Source organism: Struthio camelus, chromosome 2 (assembly GCF_040807025.1).
Source record: "Struthio camelus isolate bStrCam1 chromosome 2, bStrCam1.hap1, whole genome shotgun sequence".
NCBI classification, from domain to species: Eukaryota; Metazoa; Chordata; class Aves; order Struthioniformes; family Struthionidae; genus Struthio; species Struthio camelus.
In genome coordinates, this window is record NC_090943.1 from 35,879,507 (window position 1) to 35,901,520 (window position 22,014).

Here is a 22,014-nt window from a genome sequence, read left to right on the forward strand (position 1 = left end):
CGTGGCAAATGGTCTGGGTTAAAAATAATTTCCGTCATTCTTTTTGGTGGACTTGGACTGTTTCTTCAGTGTGATGCAAAGCACAGCCACAGAGTGTTTGGCCGTAACAGAGAGGACAGTGAGCTATAACACAGGGACGTGAAAACAGGGAGGAAAAGTAATCAGGGAAGAAGACAGAAATCTCTTAAGCCAGCTTTGTTCTCAGACAACAGGTTTATTGAACAAAACCTTGATGTCCTCCCTGTTTATACTGTCCCTTTCCATTTTCTAGTTCATGCAGTCTACAGTTTTAACTTCTCCTCCAATTTAGTTTTCTGCTAAAGATGATAATAAAAAATTTACTGATCATTTTTGTCCTTGCAGCTGATGCTTAAGTCAGGTAGTAATAATTTACCTATTTCAATTGGTTTATTATAAATTGAACTCATTTCCTCACCGTCTTTGACATATGCTTTTCTTCTCAGGTTACCTTAGATGGACAGGATATTCGGACACTTAATGTAAAATGGCTAAGAGAAAATATTGGTATTGTGAGCCAGGAGCCTGTTTTATTTGCAACAACAATAGCTGAGAACATTCGCTATGGCAGAGAAGATGTTTCTGATGCTGAAATTGAGCAAGCAGCTAAGGAAGCCAATGCTTTTGATTTTATATCAAGACTGCCTGATGTGAGTTCATGAACTTGTTTAGTATAAGTACCAAAGGTCTATTTAGGTCAGTGTCCTGTTTATGACAGGGAGAGCATGGGAAATTAAGCTATAGTGTAACTTCCCAAAATATTATTATGGCCTCCAGCAGCTTTCAGTTCAGGAACTTTCTGGGCCAGATATGATGCCTTTGTGTGGTTACCCTCAATGGATTTGTTCCTATGTCTGGAAGAAATGTAGATGCTTTAACTTGGGAGAACGGAAGTTGCATGGCTGTGCTACCACCTCTGCTGAACTCGCAGTGTGGGAAGAATGGGGCTGTTAATGAGAAGATCCGGAAATATAAAGTTCTGCATGGGGAGCCATCTGTGCAATTCTATAGGAAATGGGGAAATAAGAAAGAAGTATACCTGGGTTCAGACCCAGGCTATTTCTGGGAGCTTAATCCGGATTGGAGAGAGGCATCTCCTTCCACCTGAGATTCACTGCTTTGAGTGCTCTCCTAGCAGTAGATGAATTTATTAATCTTTTTTTTTTCTTTGAAAGAAAGGAAGGTCAGTCATTTAAAACACATCCTCAAGAATGAATAATGGTGTGCCCCTCCCTTTTGATTCTGCAGTTTAAAAGAGGTGAAAAAATGCCCACTAGGGGTTTAGACTTCAAATTCTTCCGCTTCTGGAGAGAACTCAACGTCCATCTCTGAGGTGTGCCGTTTCTAGCATGAAAAAGCCTCTTCCAAGATGGGATAAGTTCATCATATGCCGTTCTAAAGCTATTGTACTTGCATGGAGACATGACAAGATTTTCCTGGGTCAGAGGGAGAGACAGGAAAGGAGGACTGTACCCCATAGGCTGAGGGAAGTAACCAGATGAGAGCCAGGAATTCAAGTCTGTCTTCTCAGGAATAGTTATTAGATCACACTTTCCGCTTAAACAACTGTAGTACAGTGGAGCTTGGGACTTCCTTCGTCCTTTGGAGTGAGTGACCCAGTCAGCAGGATCCAAGCTGTGTCTCCAGGCAGTATCTTGGGATCAGAGGAGACAATATTAGAGGTCCTGGTGTGACTTTGATGACTTAGATCACTCTAGTCTTAATCCTTTTGGAAAAGGTAGGTAGTGCTCAGCAAACAGAGAAGCCTTTTACAGGATTGATTTGAGAAAACCCAGGGTTTGGAGCACTCTGAGAGCAAGTAGTAAAGATCAAGACTTTAAAGTTCAAATTTAAGCCTGTAAAGTAATGTAATGGGGAAAGGAGAACTCAGCTAATGGCTAGCTGGACAGGTGTAGTTGCACTTTTGCTTTGCACATGTCCAGACAATCTACCTCTTGTCTAGAAGTTGATTATGATAGCACAGCATTGTACACATTACCTGTCACATTGACAGAGTGTAGAGTTTGTTTGAGACATTAAACAACATTTATTTTGTTTTCTCTTTTTCTCAGAAATTTAACACCATGGTAGGGGAAAGAGGGGCTCAGCTGAGTGGAGGACAGAAACAGCGGATAGCTATTGCCCGTGCCCTGGCAAGGAATCCTAAGGTTCTTCTTCTGGATGAAGCTACATCTGCATTAGATACCCAGAGTGAATCCATAGTGCAAGCAGCTCTTGACAAGGTACAAATTTTATTATTAAAGCTACCAGTCACCATGAAAAAGCACATTGCAATAGCACTTGAGAAAAATTAATACGCAGTTTTCAATGCAGCTTTCTGTTAGGAGCAAGGACGCTGGAAAAGAAAATGTGGATGGATGTTTCAATTTCAATGTTATAATAGTAAACTTACAATAATTAATCAAAACTCCACTTGGAAATTGCATCTATTTCTTTTTTTTTAGCATCATTTCTAATTATCAAGCCATTTACACTCATATGTGAGTATAACTTAGGTCTCCTGCTCTTCTTTCCTCAAATCACAATTGTTCATTTGCTGGTGAAGTATGGATAGCACATTATCAAGGCAAGGCATGAGGAGTGAGTGGCCTTTCAAGATAAATTAACAGAAACATACAGTATAATATTCCTCATGCTGGTTCTTCATTGAACAGTCACTTCATAATCTTCAGTCAGCTCCTGAAATTTAGCCATTTTGTTTTTCACAAATAGAAACTGTATGTAACTCAGGACCTTCACTGAACAAAAAGCTGAACTAGTCACCCGTACTAAGTCTCTACCTCTCTTTCGTTACTAGTACCACAGCGTTAGGGCGGATACTACTGTAGAGCAGAGCTGTTAGAGCTCATACCAGTGCCTCTGTTCCTCCAGCTCATGATCCCTTCCTTAGCATGGTCCTCCTACATCAGCAGTTTCCAATGAGATGAGGTGGAGCCTGGAGCCTTTGACTAACCAGAAACTACATGGTTAGGCTGGAATGTTGTATCACATATCTAACGTGTGTTTTAAGGTATTTTTAAAAAGTTTAGTGAAAAATCCTACCTTTAATTTCAGTAGTCATTGAGTCATAAGTACATCTCAAGGAAAATTTATAACTTGCCACCTTTATCATCAGTCAGCTTAAATCTGTGAGGCCACATGTAGCTGTTAGTTATACTCACAAGACTATACTGATATTTTTACTATTGGGGTAACATGGATCCAAATATAATAGTCTTCTAATTTGTATATAAATGATATATTATTGCTGCAAAGTAAGCAATACTTTGCCACTTCAACCATAATTTAAACTTTTTCTGCAGGTACCTTATCCTTTAATTTCTTGATCAAATATTAACCTTTTCCAGAAGTTTATTGCTTCGTTCAATGCATAACATAGTGCTTGATAGTGCATAATATCACTGCACAGGGATGTTCTACATGCTCTGTCCTCATCCTGCAGGCTCCTGGACTGCAGAACTCTCATTTATTGCAAGATTTCAGTTTTCTCTTTCTTCTCCTGAGCCAACATCTGCTCCAGGCTTCAGGAAGGAGGACAGTCACTATTTCCTCCAGCACTTGCAAGCTGGTGCATGCTCAGTCACTGAATGAGCTCTGTGTGTGCCACTGGTCTATACGTGGGAAATGGCAAGGGATGGAGCATGAAACCTGCCAACTAAGACTTCAGAGGCTCTAGCTGCCAAATACTGGCAAAGCCCTATTGAGAGCATATCAGTTGATAATTTGAGACACGGCTAATTTAGAAGGACTTGGGGGTCACATTTCTGACCCAGATATGCTCCACTCCTTTACACTTTTCTGCTAAGTCTTATCAGAAGTCATGCTAATGTTAAACTACCAAAAATATGCACAGAAATTATATAAATAAAATGTATTTTTAGGTTTATTTTGAGAAATATCCAATAATTGTCATTGCATTTCCCTCCCACACATGAGTAGACATACAAACACTTTATGGGAAACTTTAGTTTGAACAGTTCAAGTTTGCTTTTTTGGTTTTTGTTTTTAAAAAGCTTTTAGTAGTCTTTAGTACCTTCATTGGCTATCTAATAAGATTTTCTCTGCCTGAATTCAGTAATTGGAAGTGTCCTTAGACTGATAAGCAAGAGACATGAACCCAGAGAAGAATGGCGATTTTTAGAAGGAGGGGGTTTATATATATATATATATATATATTATAAATACTTAAAAATAACTTTGTTTTGTTTTTGTTATTTATATGCACATTTTAATGTAAATTACTTTCTTATTTTTCTAAAAGGCTAGGAATGGGCGTACCACTATTGTGATTGCTCACAGACTGTCTACTGTCAGGACTGCTGACACTATTGCTGCGTTTGAGAAAGGTATTGTGGTTGAACAAGGTACACACAGTGAACTCATGTTGCAGAAGGGAGTCTACTATTCTCTTGTAATGCAGCAGGTAACGGCATGTGATTGATTTTTCTGTCAATGCTTAATGAAGTTATATATGTAATATCTTAGGATGCTGCTTAGGACACATGCAGCCATTTTCTCTCTGTAGTTCCTGCATGTTGCCCAGCTGAAAGTTGGTCGATCAGTCTAGTCTAGTATATGGGCACAGGCTCCGATTCTTGTTTTTTTTCCACCTCTAACAGTTTGATGTTGATACAATCTAACATGTCAAAAACATAACTGAATAGAAGACATAGACTGCAGAATTATAATATAATCACAGAACTGATAGATTCCAGATCCCAATTACACAGAGTGCTTAAAAAAAAAAAAAAGAAAATTACAAAAAAAATAAAGAGCCAAATTCTCTACTACTTTTACCGTTTCAGAACTAAGGAAGTAACTGTGCTCATGTGATTGAAGTAGCAATATTCATGAGAAACAAGTTTCACTCTTCCTTCTCTTGGCTCAAACCATCTTCTGATTGTGTATCTTGAATTGTCACTAGGGTTGTAGCAATAATATTCAAGATGATGGGACATCAGAAGAAGATGAAGAGACAGGAGCTGAGGAATATGAGGAAAACAACAGAAAGGATCTTGTGCAGGAAATGACCGGTCAAGTTGATTTTGAGGATCTGGTGACCCTTAAGAAAGGCAGCATTCATAGAAGATCCAGCAGACGTAAAAGCAGGAGGTGCTCTTCTAAGAACAAGTCCTCTGAAAAAAAGAAAAAAAAGGACATGGAGGTTGGTACTAAAATTGTAGTGCAAAGGTTTAGTGATAGCTTGTAAGCATAATCACAAAGTACATTAATTATTTGTAAATAGCTGACAGCCATGTGACCTTTACTCTGGTGCTATTAGCGGGAGTACAAGCTACGGTGAGTATTTAGCCTCAGGAATATGGGGGAAACGTACATTTTACACATCAGAAATCATAATTGGACACTATTGATGCAAAATGTGGGAAAACTTGTGCTGTTAGAGATAAACTATAATCAGGTAAATAAATGCTAAGTCTCAAGTTTTGTCATACTTCATAAAATTAGTTTTATTAATTTCAGTGTCCTTGGCAAGTTCTAATTCTATCTAGTTAAAATAACAATTGTAAGATTTCACTTGCAGTATTCTTTACTTCCTGATGTGAAGTCTTGCACAAACTAGTGGATAATGCAATCCCTAGGGTGTGCATATGAAGTTTTCAGTCATTTTGGGATATCATATTACAAGTATATAAAATACAAAAAAAAAAAAAAGTACCAAAACTCTAAAGTTTTGATGTGTAAGCTAAATAAAAGAACCACCTCTCTCTCTCTCTCTCTCTCTCTCTCTCTCTCTCTCTCTCTCTCTCTCTCACTATATATCAATATATCTATACCTATATAGTTCTGGAGGTTCTAATTTATTCAAATAAAACACTTTCATTGAGCAGAAGAAGGAAGGAATAAAAGCCAGATTTTATAGACAGAACTTTGTTTTGTCAAAGATGAGCAAAACTTGCTCATTGCAATCAATAGGAGAATACTTTTAGTGGATTCTGGGATATACTTTGTTTAGAAAGCTCAGCAGAATTTAGTTTTGATATATCCAATTTTGTACTACTTGTAGTGCATGTAACAATTCCTAGTGTGTTTTTTATATCAAATGTGCTGGAAAAAGTTGCCATTATTATTATTATTTTAACTTGACTTCAGGATCTTCAACGTAAAGAAACAAAATGCAAATTCTGAAGTAAAATCCCGGATCCTTTGAAATCTATGGAAGTTAGAATTTCATCTGTAATACAGTATCTGACTATTTAATATACTTTTGGAAGCCATGGAGTCCTTTGTACCTGTCTATATTTTTTTCACTAGAATATGGTTTCCAGCTAATATATGATGCAAACAGTACATAGGAACTGGATGCATTTGTAATATCATAAAAAAGTACAACTTTAAAATATACCTTTTGTCTCTTTAGTATTGCTAAGACCAAACTTAGTCTTAGCAATAGTCAAGCTTAAGACCTTAGAGGAAGTGAGTGTACATACTCATGGCTTATTATTCATCACATTGGCAAAAAAAAAAAAAGTAATCAAGAATCAAGCTATTGTAATTTTTTATTTCAAAAAGTTCAACTCATTTTTATGGTTGAAGCTCAACCACCCGATTCATTTGAAGCACAGGGTAATATAACCAGGAGGCTAGAGCAATAATCTCATCTAATATTTTGTCTCATTTCCGATGTTTTCATTTTTTGCTTTTCTAGACCTTCCCCATAGGTCTAGGAGGCATAGACATATGAATAAATCAGTAAAACGCGACAGAACATTTATGTATTTTCAGAGGAGATGCAGGCTGAATCACTGTTACATATGCCTCTTTCATGCTTCTGATAATGATGCATAGGCTGTATTTTGTAAAAGAAAAAGACATTCATACCCAATTGTATTATTGCCAACCCACTAGCATTTAGCTGAAGCTGAAGCAGAGGGATCTTTTCTGTGCTCTAGACAGTGAGACTTTTAGTTCTTTATAAAGATTCAAGTGTTAAAGTTGCCATTTATGATGACCAGTCCTATCTGACTTTCAATGAACTGTGCTGACCCTTCTCTCCTCATGACTTAGCCTTTTGTTAAATTTTTGTCTCCAGATTTTTACAGTGCAATTGAAGTCCTATGACATGAAAAAGCAAAGCTGCAGATCTCCAGCATGTTTGTTCATTCAGAGAGTGCATATAGAGGGCTTTCAGTAGTTTACTAAGACAGTTCACTACTCAATGCCTGATTAACTCCTCCTCCATGGGGATTTTCATGTTCTGCAACTTTCTGAGGAAAACTTGCAACTTTCCCTTTCTTACAGGAAGAAAATCTGCCTGCTGTACCGTACTCCAGAATCCTGACTCTAAACAAACCTGAGTGGCTGTATATAGTGCTAGGAGTGATCGCTGCTGCCATTTTGGGTGGGGTACACCCTGCATTTGCTGTTATATTTGGAAAAATCATTGGGGTAAGTTCTGCAAATGGACTACTGAGCTTCCTTCATCCCAGCCAGTTCTTTCCATGGGAGACTCTAGGTGGGATCCACTCATGCAAATTTGGCCCTCAGCCGCCTTCAGGTGTCTCAGACATCCAACAGCTTACGGAAGACAACAGCATATTAAATGCCTATGTTTAGACAACAGGATTACATGGGGATTGGGCGAAGGTGTTGAAGATTACCATCTCTGCTGTCTAGAGGCTTTTTTTTTTTTTTTTCATCAGTCCAGGCAGTTTGGATCAGAACTTCTCTCCAAGTGAAACATTTTGTCTATTTTCCATTCCCATGCCTCATATAAAGCAAACACCTTTCTTCTAGTCCTCAGGTTAGTCTTAAAAACTCACTGTACTTGTTTCAGTGCTGTATGTGGAACTTGATTGTGTTTGCCCCCAGAGCTTTGTGTATTAAACCTTAAATTATTTCAAGATCACTTGTGTTGTTAGCGCCATTCAGAACTATTGGCCTTCATAAACAATTGTTCCTTTTTTTCCCCACATCATTACAAGGGGCAAAGAGTCTTCTGTGGGATTCCTATACCAAGCTGTTCCTATACTACACTGTGCAGTGCTGAAGTAGGATGATTGGGGTATCATCTGGGAGAGGAAAGGAGGCTGGAAGGAGAGCTTGAAGGAAAATGACAGGATTTCCAGGCAGCTCAAAGGGATTTGTTTGGAGAGACAGGTTCCGAAGAAAAACAGATAAAAGCTGGTGAAGTGACTGTCTAGAGGCACAGCCGCCTGGAATTGCAGCTGATGAGGGGAGGAAATGACAAATAGTTGGAGATGGAGGAACGAGCTAACATGATGTAGGTTAAATGGAAAGCTGGGCTTCCTTCTGGCCCACAACAGAAAGCTGGGTGCAGACTGAGCTCACAATCTTGGAGACCGCTACAAGAAACTGCAACAGAGTAGTTTCTTGAGATGAAGATTGGTTTGTGTCACTGGCAATCATTGTCTATGTGCTAATTTTTGTGTTTTTTCTTATGTAGGCTTTCCAAGAAACAGATCCAGAAAAAAGGAATAAGAACACTTTGGTGCTTTCTCTAATGTTTCTTTTACTTGGAGTGATCACCTTAGCAGCATACATAATTCAAGTAAGTGTCACTACACTGAAATGCCAGAAGTCCTTAACTCCCCACCAGGCTGCAGGTATAATTCCTATCAATTTGATTTAAGAAGCAAGACCGAGCTTACAAAACCATGCATAAGTGCCAGGGTTCTTTCTGAGATGTGTGATTTTTATCCACGTGTTTACTTGAACACCTATGGCCATATTCTCTGTAGATTTAAATAAGCGTGGCTCCATTGGAGACAATGACGATTGAAATCAAAGTTGAGGGCCTGGCCATAAAAGCTCTAGTTAAGATGTACATGTCCCATTGACAGTCTGTAGACTTTTCCAAGGAAAATTACTAGGTGGCTGGTACAGAATAGAGACTTGTAGATTTTTTTTTTCCATACTTTCCAACAAAGTTCACCACTTTCTGTCCTCTTACTAATGTTCTGCAGCTTGAGGAGAAACGATTACTGCACTTGGATACTCATACCCCAAAATCCATCGGTATGACTAGCGCTGGTGGACACCTCTAGCAATCTGGGTAGGGAGGCCAACAGCTGATTGGGTCTTATGGCTGATTTATTCTTTGATGTTGATGAGGCATGTGAAAAAGGCATTGCAATAAAGCTCCAGCTTTCTTTGCCATGTTGTTCATTTTCTGTAGTAAAACCGAGTTTTGGGCTCTAGGAATGTGAATGGTACATTTCCCAAGTTTTACAGATGTACAGAGGGTTGCAAGAGACTTTCAGTGTCACTGCTTTTATTGTGTGGTTTTTCTAATCTGAGCTCAGTGTATAAAATGTGACCGTTGCTTCCTACTCCCCTCCACCCACAGGGATTCATGTTTGGAAAGTCTGGGGAAATACTAACGATGAGACTGAGGTCTTTGTCCTTCAGAGCACTGCTTCAGCAGGTATGAATTATGCAGCTAGGATATCATGAGAGTCAGATGGCTTTTGCAGACTGTTACAAGATATATGTTTGGTTTCAGTTGTGTGGTCTGGAGAAAAGACGAACAAAAACCTGTCTCTTATACCAGTGGCTTAGAAAAAAAATACTGCTTTTCTGAAAGTCCTCTATCCCATGTGCAACTTAGCTCAGTGTTGCTACTGAAAACAGTCTAATTTTGAAGGAGTATCATTGCACATGTGCACATTTCTGACATGCTAACACACACATGGTTGGCAAGAATCTAGGTGAGCACAGATAGCTGCAAGGAGGACCAAAAAAGTTTAATCTGCACTTATTTGAGTGATCATGATGCAGGTATGTAATACATAGATTTAAGTCTAATCTGTTTAGCTGTTCAGTTTTAAATCTATATGTTACGGTTCATAGCAAACAGACTATTTGGTAACTTTTTTCACTGAAAAAAATCAAATTGCACTATTGCATCAAGAATTTCTTGTGAGAAGAGAAAAGTTCTTAAATTTAACCCTTTCTGTTAATGGATTCATGAGATTTCACACAACTGATTGTAACTTGCATAGGAATTCTGAGGGTGAATAATTTGGAACCCCATACACCCGCTGAGAACAAGTGCAAGGACCTGTATGTTCATGAAAACGTCTGAAACGGCCTAGGAGAATGAAAAAATATAAGCGATTTAAAAAAAAATAATTTGCATAACCTTTAGAGGTAAAAGGGACGGATTCCCTTCTATCTGGACAAATATAGGCTCCTCTGTAGTTAATGGGGTAGATAACTGCTGTAAGAAGTAGACAGTTACCTCTCTTCAGGCCCAAGGAAGGACTGGATAAAAGGAGTCTATAATTAAAATTTTTAAATAGATACATTCTAAAGAACATTACAGCTGATAGCACCTTGTTTGTGAACAATTACATGTTCAGAGCAGAATACCACTCTTTCAGCTTTTTCTTTTAGTTTACTTGGAAGATATTTACTGCAGAAGAAGACTATTGTGGTTTCTTGTAGTTAGCGCTGTCGCTGACTTGCACTTCCACTTTCCCGTGTGCTAGCTGAGTTGGAAGTATTTATTCATTTTCCTAATGTTCCTGATAAAACTGAAATATAATAAGAACAGGTTATTTTTGAAACAAAAAAATTACTAACTGTATCTTCTCTTGCAGGAGATTGGATGGTATGATGATCAGAAAAATGCTATTGGTGTTCTGTTAACTCGACTTGCTACAGATGCTTCCCAGGTCAAAGGGGTATGCTGTTTCTTTTTTGTATATTTATTTTTTCATATTTTCTAACAAATATTAATTGCAATTGTCAAGGGACACAGATTATTTCAGAAAATAAGGTAGTAAATCTAGCCCATAGACTGGCAGAAGCATTTAAATAGCATGCTGTTGACATCTTGGACATGGCTTCCCAGCTGATAATTTATGAGGACTATCAAAAATTCAGCAGATGTTCGTATACCTTTCATTCCCTTGCTGCAAGTCCTTAAGCTAAATATATAATAATAAATTATGAACTATTTCACCATGCAAAATGCAATCTGTATATGTGCTGGGGACCAGAATCAGTGGAGCCCAGAATTTTACACCCTATGATGGGGTGAAGACTTCGGGTGGCTCTAGAGCCTCCCCTCAGGGACGTGAAGAGGTTGCCTCTGCAGATGATGCAGCCCCTTACCAACCTTAAGAAACAGAATTCTTCCTCCCATCCCCATCAAATGTGCTTCCCACACAAGCAGGCCAAACAGGAATGAATGATTTGTCATTCCTCACAAAGAGCAGCAGGAGGATGATGCCCAAGGGATAGGATGACTCAGGGCACTGGCATGGGAGAGACGGCCACTGGAAACCTAGCAGGATAATATGGCAAATTCTGCAGAATTCCACCTACTCCTCACCTCATCAGCAGTTCTTGAAAATCTGCCAGGCTGGAGAGGGAAAAAAAGAAAAAGGGCATCTCTGTTCTTTCCCTTCTTCCTGCAAAAAAAAAAAAAAAAAAAAAACACTGCAGAACTCAGGGGAAAAAAGTTTACTGGTTTGCTTTAAGAAGACTCTCAGTTTTTTTCAAATTTGTAAACCAAAAATCTACATTTTTCAGCCTTAGTAGATTTTATTCCTCTTTCCTCCTTATGCACCAATACTGCAAAAATAATCTTTGACAGAACTTAGTCACTTGCCTCTTTTAAAATTCCAGTTTGTTTCAGTGTTACTGAACCATATCACCCTGCCAAGATAGAAGTAGAAATTGGGAGTGCAGGGAAGGTCTCTTAAATGTGAAAGCAAACTAAGGGCAGGAATTGTTCTCCGAAGCTGTTGCATTCTCTGCAGCCCTACAAAGCTTCAGTAGGATAGCCTCACACCATCTGAATTTTCCAAATCATCTTTATGTGGAATCCCTGGAACATATGGTAACAATTCACCTTGGCGTACTTGGCGTTGGTTTAGTTATTACTATTTTAAATTTTATTGAACAAGAAAAGTCTTTTCAGGTCAGGAAAATCTTTGGTAAAAGAGGGAAGAATTTCATATTGTACCCAAGGATTTTTATTTTTTCCACCAAACCAAATTTTGGAAGATGGACTATTTCCACAGGGCTTTTTGCAGCCTTTTTTTATGCAGTCCTCAGAGCTCACCTGCATCCTCGATGCCAGTCATCTCTTCTTTTAGAATTTCTTAATGAAAAGGTTATACAAGCAGGGAGGAGACAGTTCTTCAGTATGCTCTCATGGTACCCCTGCTGAGATGAAGTATTTCTGTGGGGTGGAACCAAGGTTCTTCCAATCATCCAGTGCCAGATGCAGTCGTGTGAGGACGTGAGTATGAGTAGTTTCCATTATTGTTAGTGGGAAAGGTCACTGGATGGCTGTCATTAGAATGAAGCCCTCCTCATCTGCTGCTGGGCTCCTGACAGCTGAGCTGCCCCAGAACAAATTGCCCCAGGACAGTATTGCTGGCCAATATGGCCGGAGGCTTCTTCCTGTGCCTTAGGTAGCAAAGGAAGTCCAGATATATATTTAATTTGATTAGACCTCTGCCATTACAACTCTTTAGGCTTCTTTTACCTCACCGGAAGGTCTGAAGGCTGGCAAATAAGAGAAATGTCTAAGAATAGTTACTTAAGTATAAGCCTATTGTCATGACCATGCATGATTATGCTTTCCAGCTGAAAGTCTGGCCTTCAGTAAACAGTGATTTCAAACGATGATATGATTAACAAAATCTAATGATGGATATTTTGGTGTTTCTGGGGTTTTCTTAGGCAACTGGAACCCGACTTGGACTGATGACTATGACTGTCTGTACCCTTCTGACTGCCATCATCATTGCTTTTGTATATGGTTGGCAGTTAACTTTGCTTATCCTGGCCTGCATTCCTTTCGTTATTGCTACAAATGCAATAAGTGTTAGGTCTGTGTCTGGTCATGCAGCAAAAGATCAAAAAGCTCTGGAAGAGGCTGGAAGAGTAAGTTCTCCAATTTTAACTACAGCATTATGGTGTGAGATCATTTTAAGGACAGCACTGTAGCTCTATTACAGCTGACTCAATTATCCAAGATAAATGAAGGAGAGAGAGGAAAGGACAGGGTGGGGGAAGAAGGGAATGTTTATATATCCCCAAGAAAAGCAAAACATAGATAACACAAAACATCTGTAAATTAGACTATAAAAGTGCATTTGAAATCTTCCATACCAGCTTTCTGTAGAGGAAAGGGAGAGCTAAAACAGCAGCAGCTCAAGTACTGGTGCACTTTGAGCCTAGTGCAAGTGGTGTAGCTCTGCGCTGCTCCATGCCGCAGCCAGGAGTGTAGGGGGCCGAGCCCTGACATAGCTGTTTTCCACTTCCGTTATAATGCGCAGACTAGTAGCGTGCTCAGGAGCTGTAGGGTACTGTCTTCATTTACTTGATAGTGCTCTTCCAGGTCATCCATATCATTAAGCTGGCCTTAAATCATAGGGGCCACAACCTATGGGTCAGGGCGTGATGTTCCCTGTGTCCTAACCCGAGGTTCAGAACTGGAATATGCTGTCAGCTTCACCCACACCTTGTTTTGCGACCTTGGGGTGAATAATTTCGTTGCTCTGTACAACTCACCTGATAATAGACCTCAATCTTTCTTCTGAAGTAAATACTTTCCAATTCAAAATAATAAATGTTACAGAAGAAAAGCATTTAGGAGATATGTTGTAGATTCCAGTTACAAGGGGTTACCAGTTATCTGTTTTATCTCCCAACTTAGATTTCAACGGAATCGGTTGAAAATATAAGAACTGTAGCTTCACTGACCAAGGAAGATGCATTCTATGAAAGATACATTACAAGTTTGAACGGTCCATATAGGTGGGATTTTTTTTTCTTTAATTCTTTTTTGTATCCGTTGAATCTCCCAGATTTATTAGAAATACATTTCTTGTAAATTATCCAATACCCACATGATTTGGAAGAACATCAGGAGCCTTTTAAATAGATTTGAAATTTGTTTACTTGGTTTGTTTTAATGTACTTGCTTAGATGTTTGTAGAATGAAAAAATGGCATTTGCATGACTTGCCTTTTCATTATACAAACACTCCATGTACTGTATTGTCCATGTATGTTACAGAATACAGTGTTTGCTTGTGTATACAAAAAATATGGGACATCTATTCACTCTATTTCTGTATAGTGGAATAATATGATATAACTCAGGAACTGACAGTAACTCCTGTACCACACCCTTCATAACATAAACCATTTTTATTCCAAACACATGACCTTAAAATCTTGAAAAAAATTTCATATTGCCTTGTTTGGCCTGCAACATCCCAACTGACGTCTTTATCTCAAGTGAAACTCACTCTAACAACCACAAACACCAGGCTTTTCCAGTTTCATTTTGTTTAAACAAAACAGTCTAAAATCTGATTTGTTTCTTTCCTCCCTAAAGGGAAATAATGTAACAGAAGGGATTGAAAATGAAGCATGTTAAAATTTAATGTTAAAATTTATAATGTTAAAATTTAATATTGGGTGAACTAGCAATGTCCGGGATATGACCAGGATGCTTGCCTGGACTGTCAAAGGTTGCTGATTTACAGCTTGGACTAGTAAGGAGACTTCTGTTTCCTCAGAGAGCATCCTAAACCATGAGGGCAGAGTTAGTTTAGAGTCAGTCAGTTGTGTAGTCAATTATCTACACAAAATAAAATTTCTCCGGAAGGACGGATTGAGAAATAGAGGCTAATTCTAAATCCTGGCAGGAATACCCAGCATAAAGTCCCTGCTCCAATTTAGAGATGAGAGATCTCTGCTTCGACAAGAAGACGACCTGGCAGAGGCCCTCAGGCAGCTCTTAGGCTGGCCTGAAGCCTGTCTGTTTTCTTAGTCAACTGGGTCATATGTGGTAGTTATTAAAATGTTTTTTTTTAACTGCTCCGGTGACCTGCCCTGGCTTAGAACAGACAGAGGAAGAGATTCTAGATAACATGAAAGAGGATGGATCTCACTGCTGTAATATTCTATCCTAAGGGCTGTTCCGGGTTACTATGAAGGGTGCTTTTAGGGTCAGGAGGTTTTTTCTGCAAGCGTGTGCTTATTCTGGGTTGAGTTAATTTGTGTTTTTAGGGGCAAGCTGTATTGCTTGAAATCTTTAACCTAGAAATCTGGCTATTCCTCAGCCAGTGTTTGCTGCTATTTTACAAGTTATTACTTATGAAAAGTCTCTTCTTTTATCAGAGATTCTCTGAAAAAAGCCCCTTTCTATGGATTTACCTATGGAGTAGCTCAGTGTGCAAACTACTTTATTAATGCAGCAGTCTTCAGATTTGGGGCATGGCTCATTGCCCACTGTATGACCAACTTTGAAAATGTATTCATGTAAGTATATTTTATGAAGGCAAAGATTGATACATGGGATATTGGTTTCAATGCATGCTAATTGTTTAATCTAATTACAGAAGTAATGGGGCATAGAGATTCAGGAATTCGTAGTCTGTTGGGAGTTCAATTTGGGCAGAAGGGCTGTTTCTGGGAAAGGTGCATATTCAGGCAGTGAAGCAGCGAGCGTGTTGTCATGCTCAGGGCATTTATTGTGAAGAAACTTTCACTGTTTGGCATTTCTTCCAGGCAGATGATTTTGCACAGAGAAGAGACATGACATTAATCATCCGTGAAGCAGTTATAGGAATAAACAGCAAGTTCTAATACTGTATGATGAACTATTTTTTGGAGAGGAGCACTAGAAATGTCACAATCTGAATATGCGGGAAACTTTATTTTGAGAGTTTGTTTTATAAATGAGGAAAATAATATATTGTTTCACCTGAAATGAGTGATAATCTTCCTTTCATTTTTAGAGTTTTTTCTTCAGTCATATTTGCAGCTATGAACGTTGGTCAGTCTGCTTCCCTGGCACCAGATTATGGCAAGGCTAAAATATCAGCTCAAAGAATCTTTCAACTTTTGGACAGAAAACCTCTAATTGACAGTTACAGTGAAGAAGGTGAAAAACTGGTAAGGTTTTTCAGAAGAACCTTGAAGCAAAATAATTAGTAATGCTTTATTGCCTGTAACTGTATTCATGTAGTTTCATATTCTTTTAGGTGTCACAAAAACTAAATACTATAAAAAACTAGTACTGCCCTGTTAATTATTTTTAATTGATCATTTTATTATTTCAGCTTTTCTATCAGAAGTTTATAGCCTTAGACGTAACTCTGCTCTGAATGAGCAAAAAAAAAAAAAAAAAAAAAGAAAAGAAAAAAGAGAGAGATACTTCATTCAACTGACCAGCATCTCATCTCAGATGGCTTCAGGAAGACACTAACAATGTCAATTCCACTCACAGTCATACTGGCTTTGGAAAGGGTATACAAGAGATATAAAACAATAACAACAAAACACTTATATTAATAAGTGTACTTGTATAAGAAATGCAGATGAAAGACAGGATAGTTTTGCCAGAATCCATTGTCTTACAGCCATGGGAACTCATTCAAGCAAAAATGCGCTCTTGTGGAGTCAAGCTTGATAAATAATCTGTTTATAAACAAAAAAGCAAAAAGAAGCAACCCCCCCTCCCCCCCCCCAAATCTCGCCTCTAAGCCAACATTGTCAGTAAGGAAACTGATCTTGGCACTTGTAAACTGAAAGCATTTAATGCAGAAATTTGATGTGATCCAGAAGGATTACATTTGCACATCTAGTTCAAAATGAAGTTCCCCTTTAAGGTTTTAGATAGTAGCCCCAACTCAGGAAGCTGTAATCCAGTTTCTGTAACTTTAAGCTCATATGCAAGATATTCAGCCCTTAAAATTACAAGCATGCTCATGTATCTTCTTGAACCAGGGGGCCCTCAGGCACAGACCTTGAAAGATTTGGTAGAATGTCCTGTGATAAAATAAGATTTCAATTAAAATATTTCTAGCGTAGGCCAGTTTGAATGCCATTGATGCCTGTGACTTCAGCAAAGCAAACATTTAAGTCCACTAAAGTAGATTTTTAGCTGCTGTGATACCACTGTACTAGCAGTGCTGCTAGAATGTATATGGGGCTGCCTCATACCCCAAACAATAGGACAGACAATTGTCTTAATGCGTTTCTTCCAATCATGCCAATGTGAAATGGCTAAGCAACAACTATAATTGCTCTTTAAAACACAACTTGTTCTAGATGCCTCTAAATTACTTACCAAAGAACTTAGCTCTGTTATTTTAAAATCTGATCTTGACTTTGTGTTGTATTCATTCAGTGTATTAAATACTCAAATTGTGCTACCTGGAATGTGAAATCAACAAAGCAAAAGCCATGGATTATACCAAGAATAAAAGTGTCTCAATTTCAAATATAAGTAGCATAACTGAAAAATGTTAAGATTACTTACTTCTCTAAAATAAAGATATTTCTTTCAAAGCTGAAGTGAAATGAAGTAGATATGAGAGACAGAGATGCAGAAAGTGATTTCTCCAGAAGTTTCTAGCAATCTGCAGATTATTCCATAAATAATGATATTACACTCAGTCCAATCTGTAACCGAAAAGGAGAAAAACATCTACAACAGTTTTGAAAGCACCATCCCAAACTTCCTTGTCAATTCTCTCACTTAAACAAGGCTTACAATTCTCTCTTTTTTTTTTTAATTTAAAGTAAATAATGTTGATAAAAGCATATGAACTTTCTGTTGCTTTCAGACTAATTTTGAAGGCAACATTGAATTTAGAAACATCCATTTTGTATATCCATCAAGACCAGAGGTTCAAGTATTGCAAGGACTCAGCGTGAAGGTTAATAAAGGACAGACTCTGGCATTAGTAGGAAGCAGCGGCTGTGGCAAAAGCACGTCCATTCAGCTCTTGGAGAGATTTTATGACCCTGTGGAAGGACAAGTGGTAAGAAAAGATTTGTGTGGCTATGAATAACAGTTAAATCTACAGAATTTTTTTTATCTTTCAGGTGTTTCAGAGGCCTTCAATGACTCTGGCATATATATCCAGAGAGATGCCTCTGCGTTAGAGGTGTGGATTACTGAGGTTGCAGCCCCACTGTTGCTAATCTTAAGACCCCTGTCATTGCCTGCTCATACGCATTTGCCATGCATGCCAGCACTGGCTCACGCATTTGCATGGTAACCTGGCTTATGGAGCTGATCCCTCCTGGGCAAAGAATGAAGGGGGCAGAAAGCATTGGCTCCCTGAAGCTGTTCACAGCCTGCTTGCACAGGACCATAACGCTTATGTTATTTACTTGTCAGTAAATCATCTCATTAATGTGAATGCACATATTACAGACATCAACATATGCCTCAGATAATATGAACATAATCCCACGGGATGGTGTGTCACCATCAGAGGGATGTGATGGACTCTCTGTTGCAACCCCCAATAGTAGTTATAGGAGGTCCAGGGACAATTGCTTGGAGGTTTTAAGGTTGATTTAAACACTCCCAGCAGATAATATTTGTTGGTGTGTTCAGCTTCTAAGGAACGTGCTTTCCCATGAGGTTCCTGGTACTTCTTGTATTCAGTGAGATTGGGAGGACTGCAGGAATGGGCTGTGATTTGCACTCCATGTTTCTGTTTACTGGGAAATAGAAATTAAGATTAAAAACTAGTGAAAGGAAGTATTTATCCATAGCATTGGTTCAGTTCCACTTTTCATGAGAAATTTATTTTATTTCAGCTGGGAATCTAACACGTAACAGGTTTCCTGTTACAATTGACGTTTCCTGTTTACACTGTGTATGTGCGGATGAGCTCTGCATTTAACTTGGCAACATTTTTCTGTTGATTTTTCTAGTTTGCAGATGGATTTGATACCAAGACTTTGCATTTACAATGGCTAAGGTCCAGACTGGGTCTGGTGTCACAGGAGCCCATTTTGTTTGACTGTAGCATTGCTGAAAATATTCAATATGGAGACAACAGTAGGGCTGTAAGTCAGGAGGAAATTGAAGAAGCAGCTAAAGCAGCAAATATTCATACCTTCATTGAAAAACTGCCAGAGGTAAGAGAGGGGAATCTTCCATTCACAGTGACAGTGGATACTTGGAGTGACATAGAGAAATCTAGGCAACACTCACTTGAAAAGATAAAATGAAAATGAATGTTTTAGTTTCCTTTAATAAGAACAATATACAATGGACGTTTAAACATGTCAATCAGTGTGTTTGAGTTTAAAATCCTTGTTAGATCTTTTAAGAAAGGTACCAGTTAACATAACGGAAGACAAAGCAGAATATGAGGAAAAAAATAAGTAAGAGGACATTCTATTATTCACATGTATTTCCTTATGACTTTTTTCTTTTTTATTTTTTCTCCTTTTCTGGCTGCAGCTTCTCAAGTTACTCTCAAAGAAAGGTGAATTATTCTAAAATTTTTCAATAAAACTAATTTTAATTGCATGGGCATGCATAGAAAGAGTTTTTTAAAAGCAAGATGTGCAGATAAATCAAAAGTGAATGACATGGCATTTTAACCTCATACTTGCCAAGAATTTGTTCTAAGAAGGAAACATGCTTTGAAATTTGTTTTTCACCATAGTTCCCAGTAATAGAAAATGATGCAATGATGCTGAAAATTTTTTAATTTAATTACTACTGATATTTGAAAATACATTGAGAAGAGGGTTTGAGGTTTTTTTTTTCTAAACTATATACAAGAAATGCAGGATCAAGTCCTTTGTGTAGATTTCAGAAAACATTAAATCTACAGATAACTCTTGTGATCATATGGTCATGGCGAGATGTCTCTAGAAAACAGTATCACTGGTGGTACCATTCAAGAACCATTCTGCTCTTTAAGGAAGCACATTTTCAGACCAGGTATCAATCTGCATGGATGAATATATATAAGCATTTATATTAGAGGTGTTTATAAAACCTTAGCTTTATTAAAAACACTTGTACTATTCTTTTTTTCCTCCTTTCTTTCAAGATGGAAATGCTTTATCATCTTTATAGACAAATATGAAATTTTCTAACCCTCCTTCACAGATAGTATTCACGGGCTTTCTTTTTTTTCATATTAATATCCAGAAATATAATACCCGGGTGGGTGAGAAAGGAACACAGCTTTCTGGAGGTCAAAAACAAAGAATAGCAATTGCTCGTGCCCTGGTTCGTAAGCCTGCCATTCTGCTTCTGGATGAAGCTACTTCTGCACTTGACACAGAAAGTGAAAAGGTGAGTAATGATCATTACGCAGATTAGTTATGGCTATGTTCATGGTTAGTTGCTTTCTGTAAAATAAAATCTAAAATCAGTTGAAACACAGCACAAATGCTCAGCTGTGAAACAACCAGCAGGTGTATCACTGTCGCTTTTCCAATTACAAGCTGTGAATTTAAAAACACTAGGAAGCAGTATGTACGTATTTATTAAGTATTTAAAAACAAACAAACAGAAAAGAAAAGATCACTTTAATACATACCATGGAGAGCTGATGTTCTTCAGCTGTCTTTCTATTAGCCACATTTGATGATAAATACTGAACTGGTGTTCTGACCCGAACTGGATGCCCAAGAACCCAATTCTCAAGTGATTTACATTCATATGATCAATCTTATTGACCTCAGTGAGCCACTGTTGCGTAATAATGTCTCATACATGTATTGGAGAGACACAAGTGATAACAAAGAGTATGAAATCAAATGTTGTTCCTATGACAAGTGAGACCCCCCTAGGTGATAACAGCATTTTCTTTACATCTGTGTGCAGATCGTTCAGAAAGCTCTGGATAATGCCCGGCAAGGTCGAACCTGCATTGTTATTGCTCACCGCCTGACGACCGTACAGACAGCGGACGTCATTGCGGTGATTCAGAACGGCAGGGTGGTGGAGCAGGGCACTCACAGCCAGTTGCTGGCGAAGGAAGGACATTACTATGCACTTGTAAATGCACAAGTCTCTAATTAGCTCTGTTTGTAGAAATATTTATGGGAGGACAAGAAAAGCTTACAATGAAGTAACATTGGCTGTGTCTATGCTGATGAATAGAGCAGGAGCCAGGGACTGTTTTCTAGCCCTGAGACCATGCATCACAGCCTGGCCACATGGCATAGTCCTTGGCCCGCGTACCCACGAGGACGAGAGTTGCACACCTCAGGGTTGGTTGTGGAAGTACGTGGGACAGTCTGAGGGGCAAAATCTGCTGGGAGAGTTGCAAGGAATCATGTAAGCTGGCGGGAGTCAGACCTGTAGCAGTTGCATCCCTGTGATGACTTGGGTAGGGTGCCCAGCTCTTGCTGTCCTCCAAATCCAGGCCCACGCTCGCTGGCACATGCTAAACTGGTACCAGGGAGTACGACAGTGGTTAATCACCATGGATAAGCAATGGCCTGGTGCTCTTGCTTGCTCTTGTGGTGTTTCTCACCAGCTAGATGCAGCCATAACGTGTCCTTGATTTGATAATGATGACACTTGTTTCTCACTGCTGAGGTTCAAAAAAAATCATTCACGCTAAATTTAGAGAGAAGGGTTGGGTTTTTTTTCACTGTATGGCACATTTTTGATATTACAAACATTTTTTGGAGACTCACTGTTCTATTTTCAGATGATAATTGTAATAATTGTATGACTTCCAGGTAGATAAATTGAAATAAAAGATATAATTGGGTTTTTTTTGTGTGTGTTTTTCAACTGTTGACCTAACAAAACTTAATTGCTCTTTGCAGCCATCAAGGTCACTTCAAAAAAAAGTCTTCTGTGGGCTAGGATGGTTCCTTTGGAGCTGATTCATGTTAGCCATGTAAATAGCTTTTTTAAAAGTGTTTTTCAAGAAGGGATACTTTATCTTGAATGCTTCTGAAGACCTTTGAAGTGTTGCAAATTTCATAGTTAGTTTATACAAATTTTCTTTAATAATTAATTATTCCTCTGATATAGTCTTCAGGATGCCTTAACTACATCCTTCAGCAGCTGAAAAATACATATTGTGTAACGAGAGAGTGGCTCAACAGCCATGTTTTTGGCTGGCTAAACCCAGCTGCAGCATTTTAATTATCCAAGGCTTTGCATGTGGCTTTGGTTTAGGACTTGTGGCCTGGAGCAATATGGAGTATTTATAATTTCCAGATAACCTTC

General features: G+C 38.5%; 1 protein-coding gene across 4 annotated transcripts in view; it reads left to right on the forward strand.

The window, feature by feature from the left end:
* Window positions 1–21,547, forward strand: part of ABCB5 (ATP binding cassette subfamily B member 5) — a 36,412-nt gene extending 14,865 nt beyond the window's left edge. For 3 of the 4 annotated variants that reach the window (XM_068935059.1, XM_068935060.1, XM_068935062.1), the window contains 16 exons: window positions 465–668; window positions 2,091–2,261; window positions 4,301–4,462; window positions 4,964–5,203; window positions 7,300–7,446; window positions 8,465–8,569; window positions 9,368–9,445; window positions 10,623–10,706; window positions 12,721–12,924; window positions 13,700–13,800; window positions 15,174–15,314; window positions 15,794–15,950; window positions 17,627–17,824; window positions 18,732–18,938; window positions 19,969–20,115; window positions 20,650–21,547. In XM_068935059.1, the coding sequence (XP_068791160.1) occupies window positions 465–668; window positions 2,091–2,261; window positions 4,301–4,462; window positions 4,964–5,203; window positions 7,300–7,446; window positions 8,465–8,569; window positions 9,368–9,445; window positions 10,623–10,706; window positions 12,721–12,924; window positions 13,700–13,800; window positions 15,174–15,314; window positions 15,794–15,950; window positions 17,627–17,824; window positions 18,732–18,938; window positions 19,969–20,115; window positions 20,650–20,847 (2,544 nt within the window). In that variant the 3' untranslated portion in view covers window positions 20,848–21,547. The remainder of the gene's footprint in view (window positions 1–464; window positions 669–2,090; window positions 2,262–4,300; window positions 4,463–4,963; window positions 5,204–7,299; window positions 7,447–8,464; window positions 8,570–9,367; window positions 9,446–10,622; window positions 10,707–12,720; window positions 12,925–13,699; window positions 13,801–15,173; window positions 15,315–15,793; window positions 15,951–17,626; window positions 17,825–18,731; window positions 18,939–19,968; window positions 20,116–20,649) is intronic. The other variant, XM_068935061.1, reaches the window with a different exon arrangement.
* Window positions 21,548–22,014: the final 467 nt, after the last annotated feature.